This window comes from Andrographis paniculata, unplaced genomic scaffold, assembly GCF_009805555.1.
Source record: "Andrographis paniculata isolate CXL003 unplaced genomic scaffold, ASM980555v1 Contig45END, whole genome shotgun sequence".
Classification (NCBI taxonomy): Eukaryota; Viridiplantae; Streptophyta; class Magnoliopsida; order Lamiales; family Acanthaceae; genus Andrographis; species Andrographis paniculata.
The window spans coordinates 322,693-346,022 of NW_026137579.1; the positions used below are offsets into that span (position 1 = coordinate 322,693).

The window sequence follows — 23,330 nt, forward strand, 5'->3', positions numbered from 1 at the left end:
TCTGGATTTGGTTTTTCATACAGATCGACAAAGTTTTGATACATCTCGTATGCTGGTGCTGTGTATTTTTATGGTTAAGTTCTTATGATTGTTGTTATGTTACCAAATATAGAACAAAACCATTAATTAAACTGTCTCCCCTCTTCAATTTAATTTCCTCAATAATAATAAAAAAACATAAATTAATTAGTTAATTAACAAACTTAAAAATATACTATAAAACAACTAACTACACTTGCGCTTGTCCAATCCTTCCCATCTCACTTTTAGGTTTCATGCAATATGGGATTCATCCACAATACATCATTCATCGTCCTCATCTCTGTTCTTGAAAAAATTGTTCTTTTTTTTTTTTTTTTTTTTTTTCTTTTTTGGCAAGTAGTGTAAATTGTTGATTCCAAAAGAAATGTAAAGGAAGCAAGCATTTTTTTTAAAGATCTTCCTGGCAATTAACAATAATAATAGTAATAATAATGGCGACAAATATCAGCAGCCTTATTGTATGCAGGAAGGTGTATCACGATCATTGTTATGGCATTTTCAATGGGCAGAATCCATTAAAATCTGGGTTTCCACTCTTTATGTTAGAGCTCTTGAGCATCGTTATTATCTCTAACGTTGTTAGGTTTCTGCTCAAGCCTTTACGACAGCCTAAGGTCGTCTCCAACATCATTGTAAGTTACTTTCTGGTACAATAAAATTCGATCATTTTGAGCTGTGCTAATCTGATCTATGCCGGATTTCGGTTTCGCAGGGCGGCATTATAATTGGGCCGTCGGTGTTGAGCCATAGCAAGAAGTTCCGGAGGAACATGTTCCCGGACAATGCCGAGTATGTGGTGAGGAATGTCGGGACAATCGGGTTCATGTACTTCCTCTTCATCTCCGGCGTGAAAATGGATGTCTTTACGCTAAGGCGCGTGGACCGGAAGCATTGGATCATCGCTGTAGTTGGCGTGATCGTGCCGCTCGTTTGCAGCATTGCGGTGGCGATGGTGGAGAGAAAATCTTTGCCAGAAGGGACGGAGAAGCCATTCTCCCTTATGGGGATCACATCATCGTTAGCCATCTCCGCTTTCCCGGTTATTTACCCGATCGTGAAGGAGTTCAACTTAGTTAGCTCGGAGATGGGACAAATGGCGTTGTCGACTTCCATTATCAGCGACGTCATCGGCAATATTGGCGTGACTATATTCGAGGCTGGTAAGCAAGGCGAGGATAGGCCTATAGGAGCTCTGTGGTACATGATTTCGCTCATCGTCGTTTTGGGCGCGATTATGGGCGGCATTAGGCAGGCAATGCTTTGGATTGTTCGGACGACGCCGGATGGGAAGCCAGTGGATCAAATTTATGTGATCACTATACTTCTGGGGGTTTTGGTCATCGGTTTCATCGCCGACATGTTTGGTCTTGCGATCGCCAACGGTCCTTTGTGGCTCGGGCTGGCAGTCCCGGATGGCCCTCCGTTGGGCGCCATTCTCGTGGAGAAAGCCGAGACGATTATGACGGAGATTCTTCTACCGTGTTCGTTTATGAATATAGGAACGATCGTGGATTTCTCGACGTTGAGCCACCACTGGTCTCATCTGCTACCGCTCTTTTTCATCGTCATAAGCGGGTACACGTCGAAGATGATCGCGACGCTCATCACGTCGCAGTACTTGGACATGACACTGAGGGACGGGCTCACACTCAGCCTGTTGCTTAGCTTACGAGGCGAGGTCGAGCTTCTGTTGTTCGTGCATTGGATGGATTTTAAGGTATCGCTGTTTCTTTGATTTTGTATTGATAGTGTTCGATTTTTGTGTTTTGCGTTTCTCATCGCTGTTCTAACCTCAACAGATGATCGATCAAACGCAGTTCACATTCTTGGTCTTAGTCTCCATGCTCGTGACTGCTCTAGCCGTGCCGGTAATCAGCATCGTCTATGATCCGACGAGGCCTTACATGGTGAACAAGCGACGTACGATACAACATACATCTTACAACGTCGAGCTCCAAGTTATCGCTTGCATTAACGACGAGGAAAACCTTCACGGCATCAAGAGACTGCTCGACTTCTCCAGTCCAACAGTGAATCGCCGGTTCTCTGTCCACGCATTGCACCATGTGGAGCTCGTTGGTCGGGCCAACCCGTTGTTCATCGACCATGAAAAGGAAGATGGCGACACAGATCAAGCGAACACGACTAGCTCGGTCCATAAAGCCTTAAAGATCTTTCAAGAATCTAGAGGAGGATGCATGAAGATACATCCGTACACGGCGAAGAGCCCGAAAAGAACAATGTACCAAGACATTTGTGAGCTCGCTCTTACGAAGCAAGCTTGCGTGATCGCCCTGTCGCTCCACCGCGAATCATCCGACTACTTAGAAGGGAAGCGAGGCATCAAGAAGCAAGGCCATCCGTCCACAACCGCGAGCGTTCTTGCGCACGCGCCGTGCTCGGTGGCGATCCTAGTCGACAAAATTCCATACATGAATACTTTTAGCAGCATTATGATGAGTTCGGAGCATCACTTCGTAGTCCTTTTCTTGGGGGGAGCAGACGCTCGAGAGGCCCTTGCGTTCGCCGATCGAGCAGCCGGGAACGAGGCCATATCGCTCACTGTGGTTAGATTTCTTTCGCTTGACAACAAGGGCGACGATGAAATGGAGAAGAAGCTCGACGATGGCTTGGTGACGTCGTTTTGGGTGAAGAACGAAGGCAACAATCGATCCGTTTACCGCGAGGTCGTGGTGAAGAACGGCGAGGAAACGTTGAATGCGATTCGAGCGATGAATAGCGACGAGTATGACCTTTGGATTGTGGGAAGAAAACAGGGCATCAATCCTGTTCTTCTACAAGGACTACCGAACTGGAGAGAAAACACTGAGCTCGGCGTGATTGGAGACTACATTTCGTCGACGGATTTTAGCAGCCAAGCTTCGGTTTTGGTTGTACAACAACAAGTTCTTAGAGGACAAGAGCAGGCTTCAGGGTGCAGTTCAGTATGCAACAAATGGTGGTCGATCTGAAACTGTTGTATTCAAACAATGTTGTATCTTGTTGTTGTATCCATGGATCGAATTGAATTTGTACATTGATTGTGTCTCTGAAACTCTAAAGATGATCAAACCTTAAAATCAGGAGCATTTGATAAAGAACATTGCCATTTTCTGCAACTTACAGCTTCAATAATCAATCTTCTTACAATGAAACTAATCCATACAATGAATCACAGACAAGTTAACAAACTGAAGACAATCATCACACTCATTGTAATGTATTCTAACACCGCGGGAGATCCGGTGGAGGCGCCTCGATTGTCTGCAGCTTCCCGTGTCCATTCTCGACCAAGAACGACATCGCGAAGCCCCATCCGAGATGGGAGTCGATGTGACAATGCATCAGCCAAACACCTGCATTAAACCAGCTCGATCGTAAGAAAACAACGAGCAAGCGAATGAACGACTATCGAGCAAGATTTTTGTTCGATTTCGTACCAGGATTATCAGCCACAAACCGAATGACAGCCCACCCGCCGACGGGGACATTGATCGTGTTGCGAACTGGTGGATCGATGAGGTTGAAGTTGGGTGTATCGCGCCCGGGGTTGAAATTTCCGAAGCCCTGTCCAACGACGTAGAAGTGATACCCGTGAAGATGAACGGGATGGTCCTCGGTGGAGACAATCGCCGTGTCTTGCAGCACAATTTGCACTGTCGAACCGTACTTCAACTTGTAGAGCTTCGTCCCGAAGCTAGGCTGCCACAATGCGCGGCTGACATTCCCGGTGTAGTCGAACACGGTAGGAGGGACCGGTGGGAAGTCGGTGGTGAACACGCCGGGGATGTTTTGGTAGTACGCTTGCAACAAAGATGTCCTCCTCGGGAGCACGAACGACACGTTGTTCATGCTCGCCGCAAACCGTGTGTTGTTGGGGCCTTGGCATCGCGGCCCGGGAATGCAGTTCACGAGGCCTAATCCCACGGTGAAGAAGAGACTCTCGTCAATGTGGACGGGAACTTTACCGATCTTGGAAGGCAGACTTCGAACTTGGTTCGTATACGCAGTGACCGTGTTGGTATCGTTGAAGGCCGGGAGCGGAGGCAGCACGGGCTTCGTAGACGGCGCGCCTTGTTTGGAGCTGCATGAAACAGAGTCGTACTCCAAGATCGCCGTGGCAGTTGTGTTGTCGAACGCAGCATTCTGCGCGGTAGCATACGCTCGTGTCGCCATGTAGTAGCGCCCGGCGGGTTGATTAGCCGTGAGAAGAACGTTTGTGGTTTGGCCGGGACCGATCATGATGACCCTCGTTGTAAAGGGCTTGTTGTACGCAGCATCGTTGCCGACTACAGTGAGCATGTGGCTCGCAACCGTGAAGAAGAGTTCTTGATTGAGTGCGGCGTTGATGATTCGCAGAAGAACGGTCTCCCCTGACTTGACGATAAATTTTTTCACCCCTAAAACATCAACAAACACCAGAGTTTAACCAAGATTACTACGATATCGAAGAAGATCACACTCATGAACTCGGACTACAAACCTTTGCGTGAACACGGGTAGAGATCTCCCGGCTCGCCGTTGATGGTGTATGCATCGGACACATTTGGCGCGGCGCCGGTGAATATCGCTTGGCGCATGACGCTAATGATGTCTCGGTTCCACCATTCGCCTATTGTTCAAAAACTCGAATTACTCGCTCTCTCGAGCACGTTTACTTTATAGGACAAGATTATCTGATCAGAAAGGCAAATAATTTTAGTTTCTTCTTACCAAGAAGTATAGGGATGTCGTGTTTCGGCTTAACGAAAGGGTAAGGGACACCGATCTTCGGGTAAATAATCAATGCTCCATAGACGGTAGCTCGAAGCCACCGGCTATGCGCGTGCCACCAAAGCGTGCCTTCTTGATTCTCGATGGTGAATCTATACGTATAGCTCGCTCCCGGCTGAATAGGACATTGCGTCACGTACTCCGGACCATCGGCCCACGGCGTCCTCATTTGGCGCACGCCGTGCCTATGGGACAAAATACGATATATAAAGGCGAAATCCTAGTCTGAGCATGCGACATGAACAAGTTATACGTACCAATGGAGAGTGATGTTGTAGCGCGCAGCGTTGATGACATTGATGACGAGTGTGTCGCCGTCGCGCACCTCTAGAGTCGGGCCGGGGAACTGCCCGTTAACCGTGATGATGCTCCGGGTCCGGCACAGCCGATTCACCGGCGTCTGTTGAACCTGTTTTATGTTTGTCGAGAAATAAAATTAGCCCAAAAACAACGTCACAAATGTACAAATAACAATCATACATAACAATACGATCATTCAATGCAATTACAGTACTTAGAAACATTACCACAAACTGATGGTGATGAATCTCTGCATTTGCAAAACAGAAAGAAAGAAATGCTGCAAGAACCAAGTATGCAAGAAGATTGATGACAGAGGCCATGTTTTCTTTCTTGGTTACTGGATGAAATCAGCAACGGATTACACCCTCTATATATACACACACATTGTAATGATTAGGAGGTGGGGTGGGGGTTAGGGGGTTTGGGTCAACCAAGGCACCAAACCTAGTACGATGGGATTGAGGATTTGGTGGGGGAGGATGTGTCTTTCTTTTGCAACTTATGGTTTTGCAAAAAATAGAACAGAAAACTAACACTTTGTCTGCTTGTGGATCCAAATAGGGACATAAAAAAACAGGACAATTGATGGGAATGTTGGTTAATCCATCCAACCAAATGGTCTGGAAATTTCTTCTTGTTGTAGAAAAAACATTAATAAAGGTATTTTGTGGTTTAATCTTTTAACTATATTACATGAATGTTGAATTCTCTGTGCTGCAAAAGACAAATCCCCTAAACATATAAAATTTCTTGAAACAATTTGAATCTCTATATTTAGGATGGAAGAAATTTACAGTGAAGATTAAAAGTGGAAGGGAAATAATGATGTGGAGGTCGACTGGTTTTATTATTATTATTTATTTTTATTGCATATTGTTGCATAGTAGGTTAGGTTAGAGTGGAAGGTGCCTACAGAATTCCTACTTTGAGGTTTAGACGACCAAAGGTTTAAATAAATTGTTGTATCTGTAGCAAGTAAAGTTAGGAACCCTAACATCTCCGCAAGTTAATTTTAAAATCTATCAATTAAATAAGTTTCATAAATTGTTATTTTAATTTATATAATGGGTGTCATGCTAATTATTCCTATTTTTCAAATTTTTAGTTTAGAATGTAAATGATTAAAATACATAGAATTTAGGTTTATTTAGTTATGTTTTAGGCTTAGTTTAGATTTTTAACAATTTGGAATTTTTGAAATTTGAAAACTTTTGGAATTAATAAAATAGGTATTTGATAAAAGTTATTGTGTTAATATAAATAGTATCAAAATATTTTAAAAGTATTTATGTAATCAGAGACTTATTACTTTGGATTACGTTGAAATAGTAATGAAGATGATATGTTTTGAATATGATGTTTTTAATAATAAGTAAAAAATAAAAAATAAAAATTTGTTTGATTTTAGTTTGAATTTAAATTAAGTAATATTTTAATTTAGCATTTTGAAAATAATAATAATAATAATAATAATATATTTTAATTGAAATTTCAATTGATTGGCTTATATAAATTTTAATTTGAAATCAAAATCGAACACGCCTTAATCTCTATTATATTTATATTTTCGAAGAATTTAAGTTGTGTACGGGGTCTATCAAATTATCTTCCTTTTTTTCTAAATAAAAATATATTTCAAATATTACATAAAAATTAAGTGAAAAAAAAAAAACTTGATAAAAGATGAAATTAAAATTGAAGAAATAACAATACCATACTTTGTTTTCCTAAGAAAATAAAATAAAATAATGAAGTATGTGGACTGTTGTATTGTTTGTGGTCCTTTGCAACAGTGTCATAAATCATTAGCATTAAGCATGAATGTTGAAGAAAACAATGGGTCGGATACTATAGAAATTGGGCCGATTAGGGCTGGGCCGGATACTATAGAATGTTGGGCCGATTAGGCCCGATATGATCAGCCTGAGCCCCATCGACAACTTGAGTTCTCACATCACATCCCTATTCTATTATTCTGCTAATCATATTCATATCTCAATTAATTTAAGTAATTATTATTGTTCAAAACGCAAACCATTCAATGACAATAATTAATAAAGTGTATTCAGAGAAACAGCCTCTGCCTCTAAAAGAACCACCAGTCACCAGACCAGTACAATTCCATATCAATTACAGATTCCTCAATTGCAAATTGCAATAATCCAATCTGTGAAAAACATCTCAAACTGACGACCAACATTCGACACCAAAAAAAAAAAAAGAAGCCATTTTTTCCGGTAGAATTTCCTTCTCAGCACTGCGGCAGATCGGCCGGCGGCGGCTCGACGGACTGTGATTTCCCGTTGCCATTTTCGACTATGAAAGACATCCCCAATCCCCACGCAAGATGCGCATCTATGTGGCAATGGAACAGCCAAACTCCTGCACCCAATCAACCAATTTTTTCCATATATCCAGACAAAATTTCAGATGATCGATACACACACACACACACACATATATATATATATATTATCCCTCACCTGGATTGTCTGCGACGAACCGAATCACAGCCCATCCGCCGACGGGGACGTCGATCGTGTTCCTAACCGGCGGGTCCACCAGATTGAACTTCGAAGGATCTGATTTAGCGTTGAAGTTCCCAAATCCTTGTCCGACAACGAAGAAATGATATCCATGGAGATGAATCGGATGATCCTCCGTCGAGAATATGGCAGTGTCCTGCAGGACGATCTGCACATTCGATCCGAATTTCAGCTTATACAGCTTCGTCCCGAACTTTGGCTGCCACAGCCCCCGGCTCACATTTCCGGTATAGTCGAACACCACCGGCGGCACCGGAGGAAAGTCCGTAGTGAAAACTCCCGGCGTGTTTTGGTAGTACGCTTGCAGCAGCGACGTCTTCGTCGGCAGAACCATCGACACGTTGTTCATGCTCGCCGCGAACCTCGTGTTGTTCGGCCCCTGGCATCGCGGCCCCGGCGTGCAGTTCACGAAGCCTAATCCGACAGTAAAGAACAGATTTTCGTCAACTTTTGTCGGGACCTTCGCCACCGACGGTAGTCCCCTGAATTTTCCGGTGAACGCCGTGACCGTTGCTGTGTCGTTGAACGCCGGCAGCTGAGGCATCACCGGCCGGGACGACGTTGATTGCCCCCCTGCCGAAGTTCTATACTCGAGAACGGCCGTCGTGGTGGTGTTGTCAAACGGCGCATTCTGTGCGGAGGCGTAGGCGCGCGCGGCAATGTAGTACCGAGCTGGCGGCTGGTCGGCCGTGAGTAGAACGTTGGTCGTCTGCCCCGGCCCAACCATGATCACGTTGGTCGCGAACGGCTTGTTGTACGCAGCGTCGGCGCCGACCACGGTGAGCTTGTGGTTAGCTACCGAGAAAAAAAGCTGTTGGTTGAGTGCCGCGTTGATGACGCGAAGTAGCACCGTGTCGCCTTGGCTAACCGGTATTCTAACCGTGCTCTGGCTCGAGCACGGGTATAAGTCGCCGGGTTGCCCGTTGATCGTGTAGGCATCCGAAACGTTCGGAGCCGCTCCCGTGAACATCGCCTGTCTCATGACATCGACGATGTTCCTATTCCACCATTCGCCTGTCGACCGTTATGTAATATAGTATCAAAGTCGAAACATTCAGTATTAAAACCCCACCCACCCTCCTCATTTATCATCAGTTATGTACACCAGTTATATACATGATTCGTATGTAACGTATATCCACTTTGCACGTGAGAAGGTAAATTGGTTGACTATATAATAATTAATGATAGAATTGACAAACTTTACCTAGAATGATCGGGACATCAATCTTAGGCGTCGAGAAAGGGAACGAGGAGCTCGACTTAGGGAATATAATGAGCGCGCCGTAAACGGTAGCCCTAAGCCATTTGCTATGCGCGTGCCACCACAACGTGCCCTCTTGGTTTTCGAGCGTAAACCGATATGTGTACGTTCCTCCCGGCCTAATGGGACATTGCGTGACATACTCGGGTCCATCCGCCCACGGCGTTCTCATCTGTCGAATTCCATGCCTGCGGAGACACTAAAGATCATCATCGGATCATATTTCGACACAAAAAGTACTAACGCATCAATGGAGTTAGCGGTTATAACCAGTGAATAGTGATGTTGTAGCGAGCCCGGTTCGTGACTCGGATGACCAACGAATCTCCGTTCCTCGCAGAAATCGTCGGGCCGGGGAACTGTCCGTTCACCGTAATGATGTTATGCGACTTGCACAGCCGGTTCACCGCGGTTTCTTGAACCTGAAAGAACAAACACACGGATGATGATCGATCGATCGACCGAATGACGACATTCTAACAAAGAAATCGAGAGCGGAGCCGGGAATACGTACAATGAAGTTATGGTAGTGTGTCTCTGCACACTCCATGGGAGCTGCAAAAAACAAGAGCTGCAATAGAAATAGGAACAACGGGGCAATGTAGGAAGAAGAAGAAGAAGAAGAAGAAGAAGAAGCCTCCATTGTTGTTGTAGTAACTTATGTTTTTTTGAGGTTGAAATTGATGATGAAGGGGAGAGTGTGTATTTATAGTAAAAATGGGAGGGATTGATTAAAAAGGAAATAATAAAATTGTATTTGGAATAACTGCTATGAAGACTTGGATTTGAGTGGGGTTGAATTTGAAGTAGTCTCAAGAAATCTTTGCTACTAAAAAAAAGAGGAGTTGGTGTATCCACTTGTTTAATAAACTAATGAGGGCCCTTTAATTTGCTTAGATTTTAAATATATGTATGTAAACAGAAATTTTCTTTTTGGAGAGATGAGTATCATCCAATTTATTTTATTTTATTTATTGGGTTTTTAATTTTATTAGGAAAATAAAATAAGATATAATGTTTGAGAATAAGTTCAAAAAAAACTTTGATATTAGTCCAATTTGATCTTTTTGATAAAGTGAAGTTGGTCAAGGAGGCCAGGACATGTATCTAGCAATCGAATCCAACTTCGTCCTAATAATTAGAAATAATCCAATATTTCTAACTTAGGAAGGTCACTTCTATTGAGAAGAGATCCTCAACATCATCATCTCCCTATTTTTTTCTGTCTCACATACACTCATATATAGATACATGAGTATGTATCTATAAAGTCAGGAGGAGATGATCCTGTAATATGCTTAATGTAAAGGAAAATAAAAATTAGTTCCGTAAAAAATAATTTATTCATATGAGATGAACTTATGACTATGAGATAATGTGTTCGGCCAGAGAAAATTATATATTTTTATTATTTTTTTCTTTATTAAAATGAAAAAAGAACTCTAGTAAGCTAAATTTACTGTTGGAAATGTTGAAGATTTCAAAATAACGGCCGTAAAACCTTGATTACAAGTTATTGATTATGTCAAATGTTTTTGACAATTATCTCTATCATAACATGTCAAGGGTTTGTTCCTAATAAAAAAATTGTAGCTAAAATTAATTTACAAGTCTCTATTTATATATTCTCGAATTTTCTTTTTCCTATTCTTTGAAATTTTTTAACTTCCAAAACTTCTAAACACCATGGATTATGTTTACATACATCCAAACATGACTTTTGGTTCTATTAATTTACAATAAAATTTAAAAAAACACATTACTATCATATCATAACTTTCAAAAATCATATCTAATTACGGATCTTAATTAAATCATTGTGAAATTTGAAGTGAAGAGCAGTTAGTTAACCAAACATAAATTGATGAGTATACCAATATGAAGACAACAGCTGTTGTACTCTGTGCTGTGCCCCTGATACCTCATCATTTATTTTTATACTTTCATTATTTCAACAATAATAAGAGTTAAAATAAATAAATATATATATATATATGTGCGTTATCCGGATAAATAAATTTTAAAAATAATTACAATTAAATGTAAATACTCGGCGTAAAAACCGTTACAAACAAGTGATGACTGACGTGGAATTCAAACCTAAAACATTATTTATTATTACACTAATATAAAATTGATGCCTTACTATTATTAGTTCATCAACCTTCTTAAGGTTGAAAATTCATTTTTTTATTATTATTATTATTATTATTATTATTATTATTATTATTATTATTATTATTATTATTATTATTAATTAGTAAAGAATGGTGTGAACGATATTTGCAGTTAGAACATTTTATTGAACTTAATGGTTGAATTATGGGTCAGATTTGGTGAAAGATTGTGCTTAGTTTCCTGCAATTTTTTTGACTAATTCATCTAAACTAGAAAAAGGGATTATGCACTTTTTTAATAATGGTTTTGGTACGAGATTTATATACACATTTAAAAATTATTACAATCAAAAGGGCACCATGTGTTGAATTAATTTAAAAATTATATCCATATATATGAAAATTTCATTGAATCAGAAAAAATTGTTAAACACTAATATAGTGTCTAATTTTTTAACCATAAGATATATTTGCTTACAAGTTCTTGCAAAAAGATTGATATTATACTTTTAATTTTCATTTCATCGTAATTATTCACAAGTTCAACCCCATATCACCGGACAATTATTTACGGTATAACAATTAAACTCACTCTTTACTATATATATATATATATATATATGATAGACAATATATTTTATTACATAATATTATGTGTTATTTCTCTTGGTACCATATCTCATGTTCATGTTATTGTTTTAATATATCCCAATATTGTATCTCATTCTTTTTTTTAAAAAAAAAAAAAAATTAAACTCCCTCCATCCACCGCCCATTTTGTCATTTTAGTCTGTTTATTGCAAATGTATCTATTTTTTTTTTAATAAATATATTTTCTATTAAAATATAAAATTACTTCACTCTTTATATTATATTACACAAATGCCATCAAATAATACCATATAATACCATAAATGTTAAGGGGTATAATAATCATTATGTATATCAATTGTACCACATATCAATATAATACTAATATACTAAAATTTACGTGTAAAAGGTAAACGGATAAATAAACGGTGGTGGACGGAGGGATTATATTTTGATTATATTTCTAATTATTTACTAATTATACAACCTAAAATAATCTTGCATTTACTTTGTGGCCAAAACAACATACAAGGGATAGAAGGAATAAATAATTTGTATATACAGTGAGGGTGTGTTTGTTTGAGAGTTGAATTTTGACTTAGAATTTGAATAGTAAAAATTTTGGAATTTGAACAGTTGTTTGATGTAATATATGAGGTAATATAAACAAGTATTGATGTAATGTTTTTAATATAAAATAGATTTTTAGTATAATATAAAAAATGAAAAATAAATGTTTGATTTGATATTTGAGAAAAAAGAAAATGAAATGAATAGTGTATTCGGGGAAATCTCAAATAAATAGGATGAATAGTGTAAAGGAAAAAAATGTTTTGAATATATATATATTTTTTTAAAAAAATATTATATTGAATATATTTTTCAGTTTGGCTTGAAGTATATATTTGAATTTTTATAATATATTAAAAATAATAATAATATTTTATTAATGGATAAAAATATATAAAATAAATTTTGATATTTTTATCTTTATATTTTATGTATGTATCTTATCATACAGTTGTAATATATATAAAAATTAAAATATTTTTCTATTAATATATAATTATTGTTAATATAATAAAAAATAAATATTTGTAAACAAAACATACAACAATAATTAAAATACTTTGAATTGAACAGATTTTATTGTATTAATTATGTTTAAAGCGAAATAATTATTTCATCCGCATAATTTAACTTTGAAATGATTTTACAATAATTCCGAAATAAACAAATTTCTTTATTAATAAATATGGTAATCACCACAGTATTATAGAAGAAGTGTTCGTTGATCACTTAATTGTGGATTATGTCCATAATAAATTAATACAAGAAGGTATTTATTATGTTTAAATGAAGTACTTAGTATATTTCAATAAAAAAAGATTATTAGAAATATTTATTACAAAGAGCAACGAAGTGGCAAGAAATCAACAAAAATCCAAAAAAAAAAAAAAAAATTTCAACAAAATTCACTTGAATTCATTGATTAATCGAATTCGATCGAGTTTCCCTTCGATCTGATCTCCAACAGATCGACGAAGATGATGGGCTCAGAGCCGCAGAGTGATCATCCCCTCGCCAGAGGGAATGCCGAGGACGAAGAATCCCCGCACCTCCCATCGGAGCAAATGCAAACCCTAGCCCTCAACGACGACGACGACGACTGGGATTCGGCCGCCGGCGACGTCTCTTCCTCCAAATCCTACTCCAATTACCGCAGTGCCATGACTGCTCTCTCCCCCTCCGCCTCGGAGCACCACCCGCTAAGTCCGCCGCCGTCTGTCACCGCCGCCTCAGATCCTCTCTCGGCACCCCCTCGCAGTCGTTCGCTCGATTCCCCTTCGTACGCTGACGTCATCGTCAGCCCTTTCCACGACAGGTTCCCGGAATCGAACGGTAGCGGGGAGATCTCCGACGATGCTGCGAATTCGTCGTCGCCGAGATCTGAATCGTCCGGCGTCGAGTATCTGAAAATCATCGTTTCGAATCCTCAGAAGGAGGTTGAGCCGTCCAATTCCGTCGTTACCCGGGAGAATACATACACAAGTTATCAGATCACCACGAGCACAAACATTGCGGATTATGGAGGCTCGAGTTTCAGCGTTAGGAGGCGGTTTAAGGACGTCGTTACTCTCTCGGATCGGCTCAGCGAGAGTTACAGAGGTTTCTTCATCCCGCCACGGCCGGACAAAAGTGTTGTGGAGAGTCAAGTGATGCAGAAGCAGGATTTTCTGGAGCAGAGGAGGGTGGAGCTGGAGAAGTACTTGAAGAGACTGGCCAAGCATCCGTTAATTAAGAAAAGTGATGAATTGAGGGTATTCTTGACAGTGAATGGCCGAATGCCGCTGCCCACGAGCATCGACATGGCGTCGAGGATGCTTGATGGGGCAGCCAGGCTGCCGAAGCAGCTTTTGGGGGAATCGAGTAGTGTGATCGAGCCGCAGGATGTGTCGCATTCTGCCAAAGGTGGGAGGGACATACTGAGGTACTTAAAGGAATTGAAGCAATCTGTCGTTAATGACTGGGGTAATACAAAAGCTCCTTTGGAGGAGGAGGATAAGGAGTTCTTGGAGAAGAAGGTGAAAATGTATGACTTTGAGCGGCATCTTACCAGTGCGTCGAAACAGGTTGCTCAATTCCCCTGTCTTGTTTCAGTGCCAAGGTTCTTTTATGTTAATGAAAAGATTATTGTTTGTATATGGATTGTGAATAATGTCGAACACATTTGCAGTAGGAGTTTGACAATGTTGCCCTTTATTTTCAATCATGTTTCTGTGTTAAGTGCCTGTATTTATTGCATTTCTTGTATATTGGCATTTTGATCTGGAAGGCAGAATCGCTGGTGAAAGCACAGCATGACATGGGGGAGACATTAGGAGAATTGGGGTTAGCTTTCATTAAGCTGACAAAGTTTGAGAACGAGCAGGCAACAATGAATACTCAAAGGGCAAGGGCTGGTGACATGAAATATGTAGCTACGGCAGCTGTGAAGGCAAGCAGATTGTACAAAGGGTTGAATGGGCAGACTGTGAAGCATTTTGTAAGTGCTATTTGTAGTGTTAATCGATTGTTTCTTGGCTTAATGCTTTCTAATAGTTCTTATAATTGCGGTTTTGTATAATTGAGTTCGTTGTTGACACTGTGATTAAGGTGGTACTTTGGTAAATACAGTGTCAGTGAAGGATAGGATTTCATAAACTTTTCAGTCTTTTTAAGCTCCCTTTTGCCTTAAAGCCTCTTTATTATTTGATTAAAAATCTGCCAAATTAATTGAGCTAGATTGTGTGTGGAGATTTGCACGCTGGCGTACAAGTGCTACAAGTACATTGCATGATATGTAGAGGAAAATGCATTGCTAGAAGTTTTAAATTTGGCTATCAATATATATAGATATATATGTCACAAAATTGTATACCTTTTTTCTCCTTTTTACTACATGCTTTATATACATGTATCTTCTTACGTATTGAATGAATATTTTCTTAAAAATGAATTATACTAGCATTGTATGTATTGATGTGTGTTATATAGATAGAGAGGGTAACGTGATATTAGATTTTAAAATTTTAATATGGAATAAGAGCGGGTGAATAGACATGATGTGGCTGAGGTATTAGAGCATACTGCATGATGGATATTTGGAAATGCGTATGTATAATTTTTAGCATCAAGATTTGGTTATGCTAGATTTGGGTAAGGAGTAAAGCACTTTGATGTCTGTCGTACATGTTGTGCATTCTCATTTATATCCAAAACACAATTTATCTCACTCTTTAATGCATGCATATTTTTGCACTTACTACAGCTATATGTATTTTATACTTAAAAAGACAATGTTTAATATTCATGATTTAGAAAAATAATTATTGCCATTGGTGGCTACTATTTTCCCTTGGTATTGTAGGATACATTGCTCGAACACATGGGAATGCTGCTAGCTGCCCACAATGCATTCTCTGATCGTGCCAGTGCTTTATTGACAGTGCAAACTCTTATATCCGAACTATCTTCCTTGCATTCACGAGCTGAAAAACTTGAAGCAGCATCATCTAAAGTTTTTGGTGGTGACAAGTCAAGAACCCGTAAGTTAGAAGATTTGAAGGAGGCCATTAAAGTCACAGAGGACGCTAAAAGTTGTGCAATCAAAGAATATGAAAGGATTATGGTAAGCTACACGATTGTTGTTAGTTCCAGCTTGATTCTTGATTTGCTTTGTAATTCTTTCTATATTCAGGTATTTGGACAACATCCATTTCGAACAAAATTCTCCCCTCCCCCCTTACTATATAATCTTAACTTGCATAACATAGATTTGTTGCCATTACCAGTTCTACTGACAAGTATCAATTTATGGCTGGCTTCGTGTTTTTAAGATCTAGCTTTATTCATGGGAAATGGTTTGTGTCATTGCAGGAGCATAACAGAAGTGAAATTCAAAGGCTAGACAGAGAAAGGCAAACAGATTTTGTTGAGATGCTGAAAGGTCTTGTTACAAATCAGGTACTTGCACAGTTACACTTCCATAATGCAGCTTATTATCTCCGACTTTCAAATGCATTAGGATTTAGTTTATCCCGTATTGCCTTGTGGTAAAATTGTGCGTTTAATCACAAAAGAGTACTTAACTTTCAACTACAGTCTGGAAAAATGTAAAGTTAGTTCCAAAATACCTTGAAAAGTATGGAATTATATTAAAGACCTAGTTGAATGGTGGAACTCAACTAAAATGTTTTATTTTGCCCGAGTTGTGGAGTTTAAATTATGATGAACATTGTTTGTTGGACTAAGTCTGCAATTTTTCCTTCGACCTTGAAAGAACAAATAGTTATTGTTGTTTCTATTCTTTCCCGGACGAGTAGTAGTGGTTAATTTCACGTGAAGAGCATCTGGGCTTTGTTTTCTTTAGCACAAGTGCATCAAGAGTGATCGATCTCTCGTTACTAAGAAGTAAAGGCTTGAATTTTATGTTTATGTTTATGGTTTCAGATGTCATACCATGAGAAACTGGGGAACGAGTGGGCTAAAGTGGTGGAGGAGACCAGAAAGTATGCAAAGGACAGCACATAGAATAGAAGAAGAAGAAGACATGGGGTGGGGGGGTGGGGGGGTTTGATAAATTATTCTATTTTGAACTTCAACTTTTTCTGTTAAGTTATACTACTATATACATGTAGGAAAATAGAAGAATAGATCAATGGGTGTCAAGGCAAAATAAGCAGAATGCAGAAAGTCTGAATTTTGATTCATTATCATCACTCACTGTTTTGGTTGCTTCCTTTATTCATTTCTCATTGAATATCACAAGTTTGTTGTTGATGCTGTTCATCGTGTTTGGCTTTGACTCTTCCTAAAGATAAAAATACATTTTACTAATGTGAAAATTTATTTACTTGAAGATTGATTTCAATTTTCTTTCTTAAAATCAATTCTCAGAAATTTTAAACATATATTATTTTATTTTATAAAATATTCCATTTAAATTAGTTTTCAGAATTAAATTCTAAAATCAAAGCTCAAATAAACAAACTTCTAGCTTATGCAGTCCGCTCAACTATTATTATTACAAATTTTGAAAAACAAAAAATAAAATTGAAATGGCTTTAAATATGATATCGATGTGCTGTGTAGAATATCTTGAAACATGAAGCAAACCTTGTTAATATTATCAATTAGGAAATCAACTCAGCTGTGCTGTGACAATAAATTAAATAAAATTTTTGAAAGATCTCTCATATCACACCAACCCATTTTTTGTCCATATTTGAACTTATACATAAATATTTGATGTTCCCACTAATTATAATAGTAAAAATAATATGATAATCTAATAATATTATGTTCATTATTTGAAAATTAGATGAATGGCACAGTGATAGTAACAATCATGCAAAATAATTAATGACTATTGGATCGAATAAAATCACAAAATCTTCAAATCCATTGCACGTACGCATAGCATACAACTATTGTATAGAATCATTTAAAATAAAATATTACTACTAATCTTGAATGGAATACTGAACATTATACGGAAATTTTAGTGAATTGTTTAATAAGTTGTTATTGGCAAATGTGATTTGCAATTTCTATGTAGAAAGGACAAAACTTGTGGTTTAGGTAATGGACAAAATAGTTTCAAAAAAAATCAGCTTCTGTATAAACATAACTCTGTTTATATACATACATTAAAAAATTTATTTATTTTTAATACAATTGTGAAAACCCCATTGTATATTTTGGATTTTAAAGTGATTTATAAGTTAGAAAAATTGAGCAGAAATAATTATAATGCTCCAAACAACAAATACTCAGTTTGTATTATTGTTATTGAAAATTGTGAAAGATGTATGTATGTGCATGTACGAATTAAATGTGTAGTGATCAAATCGTAATTATTATTATTATTATTATTATTATTATTATTGCATTGATATTGATGCACAAAGATGTGCGTGCAATATGTATATATATAATTGTGATTTTAATATATTAATTGGATGGTTTTTACTTATACTTATATATATTTGATAATATATATATATATATATATTAATAAAAGAATCCCAATTGCTTAGTTAGCAGTGCGCAACGCAATTATTACTACATGATTAATTGGATATGTATAATTAATTAATTAAATGCATGTGAAGACAAAAAAGCATGTCATTTTTTTTTAATAACAATATAAGTATTACATTTCCATTAAGGTTTAAGCTTAAGTTGTTAATTCGTACAATCCAAGAAATGATCATAGGATTATTATTGTGTGTAGCAATCAATTTTAATTTTCAAGATTTGGTGTTATATACATAATTAATTAAATTAAGATGAATGGTCGGTGGTGTAGCTCAAGAACTAGGAAACTTCCTTCTCAAATATTATACTAGTATAATTTTATTCATTTACAACAAGGGCTACAAGTTTCCAAACAAAATTAAATAAAGTTATTAATAATTACTATCATCGTAATAGCTAGATGCATGTCAGAAGTTGCAAAAAATCCTGTTTTATTGAATCGAAAGTTGAAACTAACTTAGATCGGAGACGAGACAGCTGGAAGTTTTGGAACTTTGTACCCCCAAAAAATAAATACAGTAAAATTCAGGCCACCAAATCCAAATAATGATATGATATGATCAATTATAAGTTACAAACACATGCTTGAGAATTATTGTATTATGTTAAAAATATACTAGTAGATTGTAGTTGGTTTATTTGGATTACTAAATATGACAATCCATTTAATTTGTCAAGTAATTTATTTAATTAAAAATATATATATTAAAATTGGCCTGTCATGAAGGCTTATACCAAAAAATCTTGTATATTAAAAATGAACAAAATATATATATGTGTTGTCCCATTATATTTAAATATTTTAAGAACTATACTTATAACAATATATATACATATATGATCAAAATTCTCCATTCAAAGGACTACACCTAATTTGAATTCGGATCAAAGTTGATATAAGAACAAAGATTACACAACAAAAATTTTATATATATATATATATATATATATATGTGAATTATGATAGGAGAAAATGGGTAAGAGATAGGGAAATAATTAATTAAATAACCTTAAAATACAAAAAGCAAACTCACATATAACTAGTTATGTTCAAAGAATCTTCAATAATCACTCCAAACAATTCCACAATGTATATAAAGAACCCTTAATTAATCCCCAAACTAAGTGCAAAATAAATATATTTGAACAAATTTTGAAATTAATTATACATCCCTATTATATAATTAAGCATAATTTTTGTACCCCACCCATCAACTAAAAATTAAATAATAAAAAAGCAGTCTTTATGAACCAAAAAAAAGAAAAAAGGAAAAAGGCACCACATAATCAATGATTGCAACGTAAAGAATGAATCATGGATCCCATCTTTCCTATATAAACTCCTTCCCATCCAAACCCTTATAGCTTCTCAACTCCCAATTTACAAAACCCTAATTTCAATTTTCATTCATTCATTTTTCTTGATCAAGAACAATAATTTAATTATTTACATTAAATTGAATTTCGAATCATATCGATGGGCAACAGTCTGCGGTGCTGTCTGGCGTGCGTGCTTCCATGTGGAGCACTCGACCTGATCCGGATCGTACACTCCAACGGCTATATTGAGGAGCTTCCGGGTCGGGTCACCGCCGCCCAGATCCTCGAGAACAACCCGAACCATGTCCTCACGAAACCTTGCTCGCAAGGCGTCGCCTGCAGGGTCCGACCCGAATCGGATCTTAAACGGGGCTCCATTTATTTCCTGGTTCCCGCATCCACCGGTTCGCCGCCGCGGGAGCGGGTCAAGAAGAAAATGGCGAGCTCTGTGAAGCGGCGGCGGGTGGTTACGGCGGCGACCGGCGGGAGTGGCCGGAAGGCTGCGTGGCGGCCGCACCTGGGCAGCATTTCGGAGGAGTGGTGACTGAGATGTGTACAGATAGATATATATAAATTGTGGTTTTAAAATTTTCCCTCACGGAATTGATTGATGATCAATAATTAATTAATTAATTATTGGTCAGATTGGATCTGCATGAGTTTTGGCAATTGCAGATATGATTATATTTTGAGTTTTTGAAGCTAATTAACCAATTCTTATGATTATTCTACACAAGGGAGCATTGGTGGATTTAATTTCTTAATTTATTCATGAATTCAAAGAAGATGGTCTTTCTATATATCTATTATTATAATTTTAATTTTAATTTAAAATAATTTTTTATTTTTTATTTTTTATTTTTTTCCTATCATTCTAAATATATTTTTATAATGATACCATTAAAAAGGATAAACAGGTTTTGAACTTATACCTATGCTAAAAAGTAAAACTAACACAATCTTTGGGAGCTTAATGAAGTTTATGATTTTTCAAAAAGATCCCCATGTGTTTCATTTTGGAAAATACTTACCTAAGTTGACATATATTTTGGATAAATTTGGGAAGATTTCAGTTTTCAACTGATATTTGAATATTAATTTTATTGAAAATCTATTATCTTTTATTTATTTTCTTATTCTACCATTCTCATTATACTTATAAAATATATTATTTTATTTATCATAATATTATATTTAACCGTTATTTAAATATAAAAAATAAATATGAATACAATAAAAAAACACCCTAAAGCTCTTTCTCCTCCCCTCTCTCATCTCCTCTTTTTTATTTTAAATTTTGTTACTATACATACAATCCACTATTTCAAGAACTAGTCATTAACCATCAATCAAACCCCTATTAATCATACACTTGTGTTAACAATAAATCGTATCAATTCGATCTATTCGTTAGTTTTGGATGTTTTGAGTTTTGTTAATTTTTATTTTTATAGATAAAATGACTATTGGATATAAATAGTTCATATAAAAAAATATATATATATTTTTATTACAAACAGTAGAATTATATATAAACCTCAAAGAAAACATAGTCAATGAATTCAGATTGCCCTTAAAAAACTGTGTACACATGAGGTTAACGAGATCAATAGTTATGCCTGTCATTTTACCTCATTCCCTCCAAAGGCATTCACTGTTGAGGTAAAATGAATAAGAAAGAAATAAATAAATAAAACGAAGATAAAAGAGTAGATCGTTGTGTGAAGTTTACAACATAAAGTAAGATTATATGGTTATTATTTGCTTACAGAACTTGGAACCATAATGTAACCATAGAAACAACAACCAGGTTTAACAATAGAAACTGCACATTTTATACAAATTTGATCAAGAAGCAACAGGGATAGCCAGTGAGAACAAATTGAACAGTTTTGTCAATGATTCTGTGCATAAAAAAGATTCTGATATAATAGTAAGCAAAGAAATGGATCGAAAACATTAATAATTACCAAGATTTTTCATTCTGCAAATCTCCAAGAACAATGAAGCCATCCCAAGCTCATTTTGCACCATCATCATCAAGGAGAACTTTGTAAAACCGTTTCCTTTCTTCAGCATTGAAAATGCTTATCGCCTCGTCATGTTCAGAAGCTTCGTCGTTGCTTCTCTTCCTTCCCTCTGGTCTAACTCCAATATGATCCTTCTTCTTCTTCTTCTTTTCTAAGTTCATTAAATAGTGCCTCCGATTGTATTCATGAAGCCCGCCCTGCATCAATTCCCCAAATTTCTCCTTCACAACAACAAGCGGATCCTTTACAATCAAATCACTACCATTGTAGCCTTCTCTAAGAAGAACCGTATAAATTTGGTATTTGTTCGAAACATAAAAGATACCGGGATGCTTGAGCAACAACACATTTAATTTCTCCGGCAAGTAAAATTCTCTTCTAAAATGACCTAACTTGACAATAGAGACTTTCTTCCACAAAGTTAGCGACAGAAGTTCGTGCACCAAAGCCACTGTTCTTTTGTCCATTTCAACCGATCCCTCCACCAATCCCCCAAATTTTGCATAGGGAGATATGTATGGACTTGAATTGAACTCTCGAAATCTCTCCCATGATTTTACCCATGTAGCCGGCAATGAACAAGAAAAGGACGGATCACGGCCCTCGTTTTTGGCTAGCATCTCGATAGCAGAAACTGCAAAATCGGGATTCCAGGATGTAAGCTCAATTTCCATGGAACTTCGCCTCCCGGTAGAGTTGACAACTCGAAACATATCAGAATACTTTGGCACAATCCTGAGCAAATAATCATCGGGAAATCCAAAACATCTTTTCAACTCATTCACTTTCGAAACATTTAATCTATGGTTTCTGCTCATCATCAGCAACTTTGCTAAGCGCTCTGCGAAAACTGGTTGCTGTGATTCTTTAACGAATTCTTCTTCGTCAACTAAAAATTTCATCGGCTTTGTCAATCTACAGAAATACTTATCATTCTCATGATATACTTCGAAGCAACATGGATACTTCTTAAGCCAGTTAAGAGCCTTGCCTTGAAGATCAAGATCTTTGAACTTTTTCTGTAGAAAATCAATAGGTGTCACTTGAGAAGGGCATCGGAGTATGATGTTCTTGATTTGATTATTTACAATCCATCTTCGGTTTCGAGATAAAGCTGATTCAAGCTCTGGTTCTTTCCTCATTGACCACAAAGCAAATCCCCGCAGGAAACGGTGATTATAATATGAAGCATGGACATGAACATTCCATAAGTTGGGATACATTCTAATCACCATCTTGTAATTGTTTGCCTTTTCTTATATCTTCATGCCCTGGAAAAATCCATTAAACAGTTCTCCGTCTGTCTCTGTTTCTCAAATTAAACAGTTCATCACTTAAATTAGGTATTTCCATTTATCATTTGAACGAACTATGAAAATTAGATATGAAAAACTGTAAAAGACTTGAAATAGAGGGCGGAATACCTGAAGAACGCCGGACGCCGACCTCCTTCACAGTAATTGAGGTGCTCCGCGGTGTCGGCGGCTGAGGGAGGTAAATGAGGGAGAAGTGAGGGTCATTGAATTGATTTGGGTGGGATCTGGACTGGAATTAGTGTTGTCGCTAAAGACACCAAATAGTACGAGAAGATGCTCTCCAAAACCCTATCCAAACAGACCTTTTCAAGATTCCAACAAGATTTATTCGGAATTTATGCAGACGGCGGCGACAAGTGCCTCCGATGATCACTACGCCGGTTGGGGTATTTTCTGAGAACTTTGATTCCAATTTGAAGCCCAAAACAGAAAAAACACATCTTTAG

The 23,330-nt window shown here is 37.2% G+C and overlaps 6 protein-coding genes across 8 annotated transcripts; 3 read left to right on the forward strand and 3 right to left on the reverse strand.

The window, feature by feature from the left end:
* The first annotated feature begins 382 nt into the window (after window positions 1-382).
* On the forward strand, window positions 383-3,037 carry LOC127252231 (cation/H(+) antiporter 24-like). Of its 2 annotated transcripts, none has more exons than XM_051276318.1 (3): window positions 383-674; window positions 755-1,759; window positions 1,842-3,037. In XM_051276318.1, exons 1-3 carry the CDS (start codon window positions 474-476, stop codon window positions 3,012-3,014), a joined length of 2,379 nt encoding a protein of 792 aa, XP_051132275.1. In that variant the 5' UTR covers window positions 383-473; the 3' UTR covers window positions 3,015-3,037. The 2 variants fall into 2 exon arrangements, with proteins under 2 accessions (XP_051132275.1, XP_051132277.1); XM_051276320.1 differs by having other exon boundaries at window positions 1,860-3,037.
* A 220-nt stretch (window positions 3,038-3,257) lies between these two features.
* Window positions 3,258-5,444, reverse strand: LOC127252232 (laccase-3-like). Its single transcript, XM_051276321.1, has 6 exons — window positions 5,343-5,444; window positions 5,073-5,224; window positions 4,756-5,000; window positions 4,526-4,654; window positions 3,483-4,442; window positions 3,258-3,398 (listed from the first exon to the last, which is right to left on the reverse strand). The coding sequence occupies exons 1-6, from the start codon at window positions 5,436-5,438 to the stop codon at window positions 3,268-3,270; spliced, it is 1,713 nt and encodes a 570-aa protein (XP_051132278.1). The 5' UTR covers window positions 5,439-5,444; the 3' UTR covers window positions 3,258-3,267.
* A 1,700-nt stretch (window positions 5,445-7,144) lies between these two features.
* On the reverse strand, window positions 7,145-9,584 carry LOC127251855 (laccase-3-like). Its single transcript, XM_051275763.1, has 5 exons — window positions 9,443-9,584; window positions 9,199-9,350; window positions 8,872-9,116; window positions 7,602-8,678; window positions 7,145-7,500 (listed from the first exon to the last, which is right to left on the reverse strand). The coding sequence occupies exons 1-5, from the start codon at window positions 9,569-9,571 to the stop codon at window positions 7,370-7,372; spliced, it is 1,734 nt and encodes a 577-aa protein (XP_051131720.1). The 5' UTR covers window positions 9,572-9,584; the 3' UTR covers window positions 7,145-7,369.
* A 3,484-nt stretch (window positions 9,585-13,068) lies between these two features.
* LOC127251955 (sorting nexin 2B-like) lies at window positions 13,069-16,962 on the forward strand. Its single transcript, XM_051275923.1, has 5 exons — window positions 13,069-14,269; window positions 14,473-14,682; window positions 15,547-15,807; window positions 16,056-16,142; window positions 16,629-16,962. Exons 1-5 carry the CDS (start codon window positions 13,184-13,186, stop codon window positions 16,707-16,709), a joined length of 1,725 nt encoding a protein of 574 aa, XP_051131880.1. The 5' UTR covers window positions 13,069-13,183; the 3' UTR covers window positions 16,710-16,962.
* A 2,608-nt stretch (window positions 16,963-19,570) lies between these two features.
* LOC127252030 (uncharacterized) lies at window positions 19,571-20,271 on the forward strand. The gene has a single exon (XM_051276025.1). It carries the CDS (start codon window positions 19,696-19,698, stop codon window positions 20,080-20,082), a length of 387 nt encoding a protein of 128 aa, XP_051131982.1. The 5' UTR covers window positions 19,571-19,695; the 3' UTR covers window positions 20,083-20,271.
* Window positions 20,272-21,229: 958 nt separating this feature from the next.
* LOC127251395 (protein WHAT'S THIS FACTOR 1 homolog, chloroplastic) lies at window positions 21,230-23,309 on the reverse strand. 2 transcript variants are annotated; one of them, XM_051275061.1, is made up of 2 exons: window positions 22,993-23,309; window positions 21,230-22,839 (listed from the first exon to the last, which is right to left on the reverse strand). In XM_051275061.1, the coding sequence occupies exon 2, from the start codon at window positions 22,801-22,803 to the stop codon at window positions 21,559-21,561; it is 1,245 nt and encodes a 414-aa protein (XP_051131018.1). In that variant the 5' UTR covers window positions 22,804-22,839; window positions 22,993-23,309; the 3' UTR covers window positions 21,230-21,558. The 2 variants fall into 2 exon arrangements, with proteins under 2 accessions (XP_051131018.1, XP_051131017.1); XM_051275060.1 differs by having other exon boundaries at window positions 21,230-22,874; window positions 22,993-23,307.
* Between the last annotated feature and the right edge of the window lie 21 nt (window positions 23,310-23,330).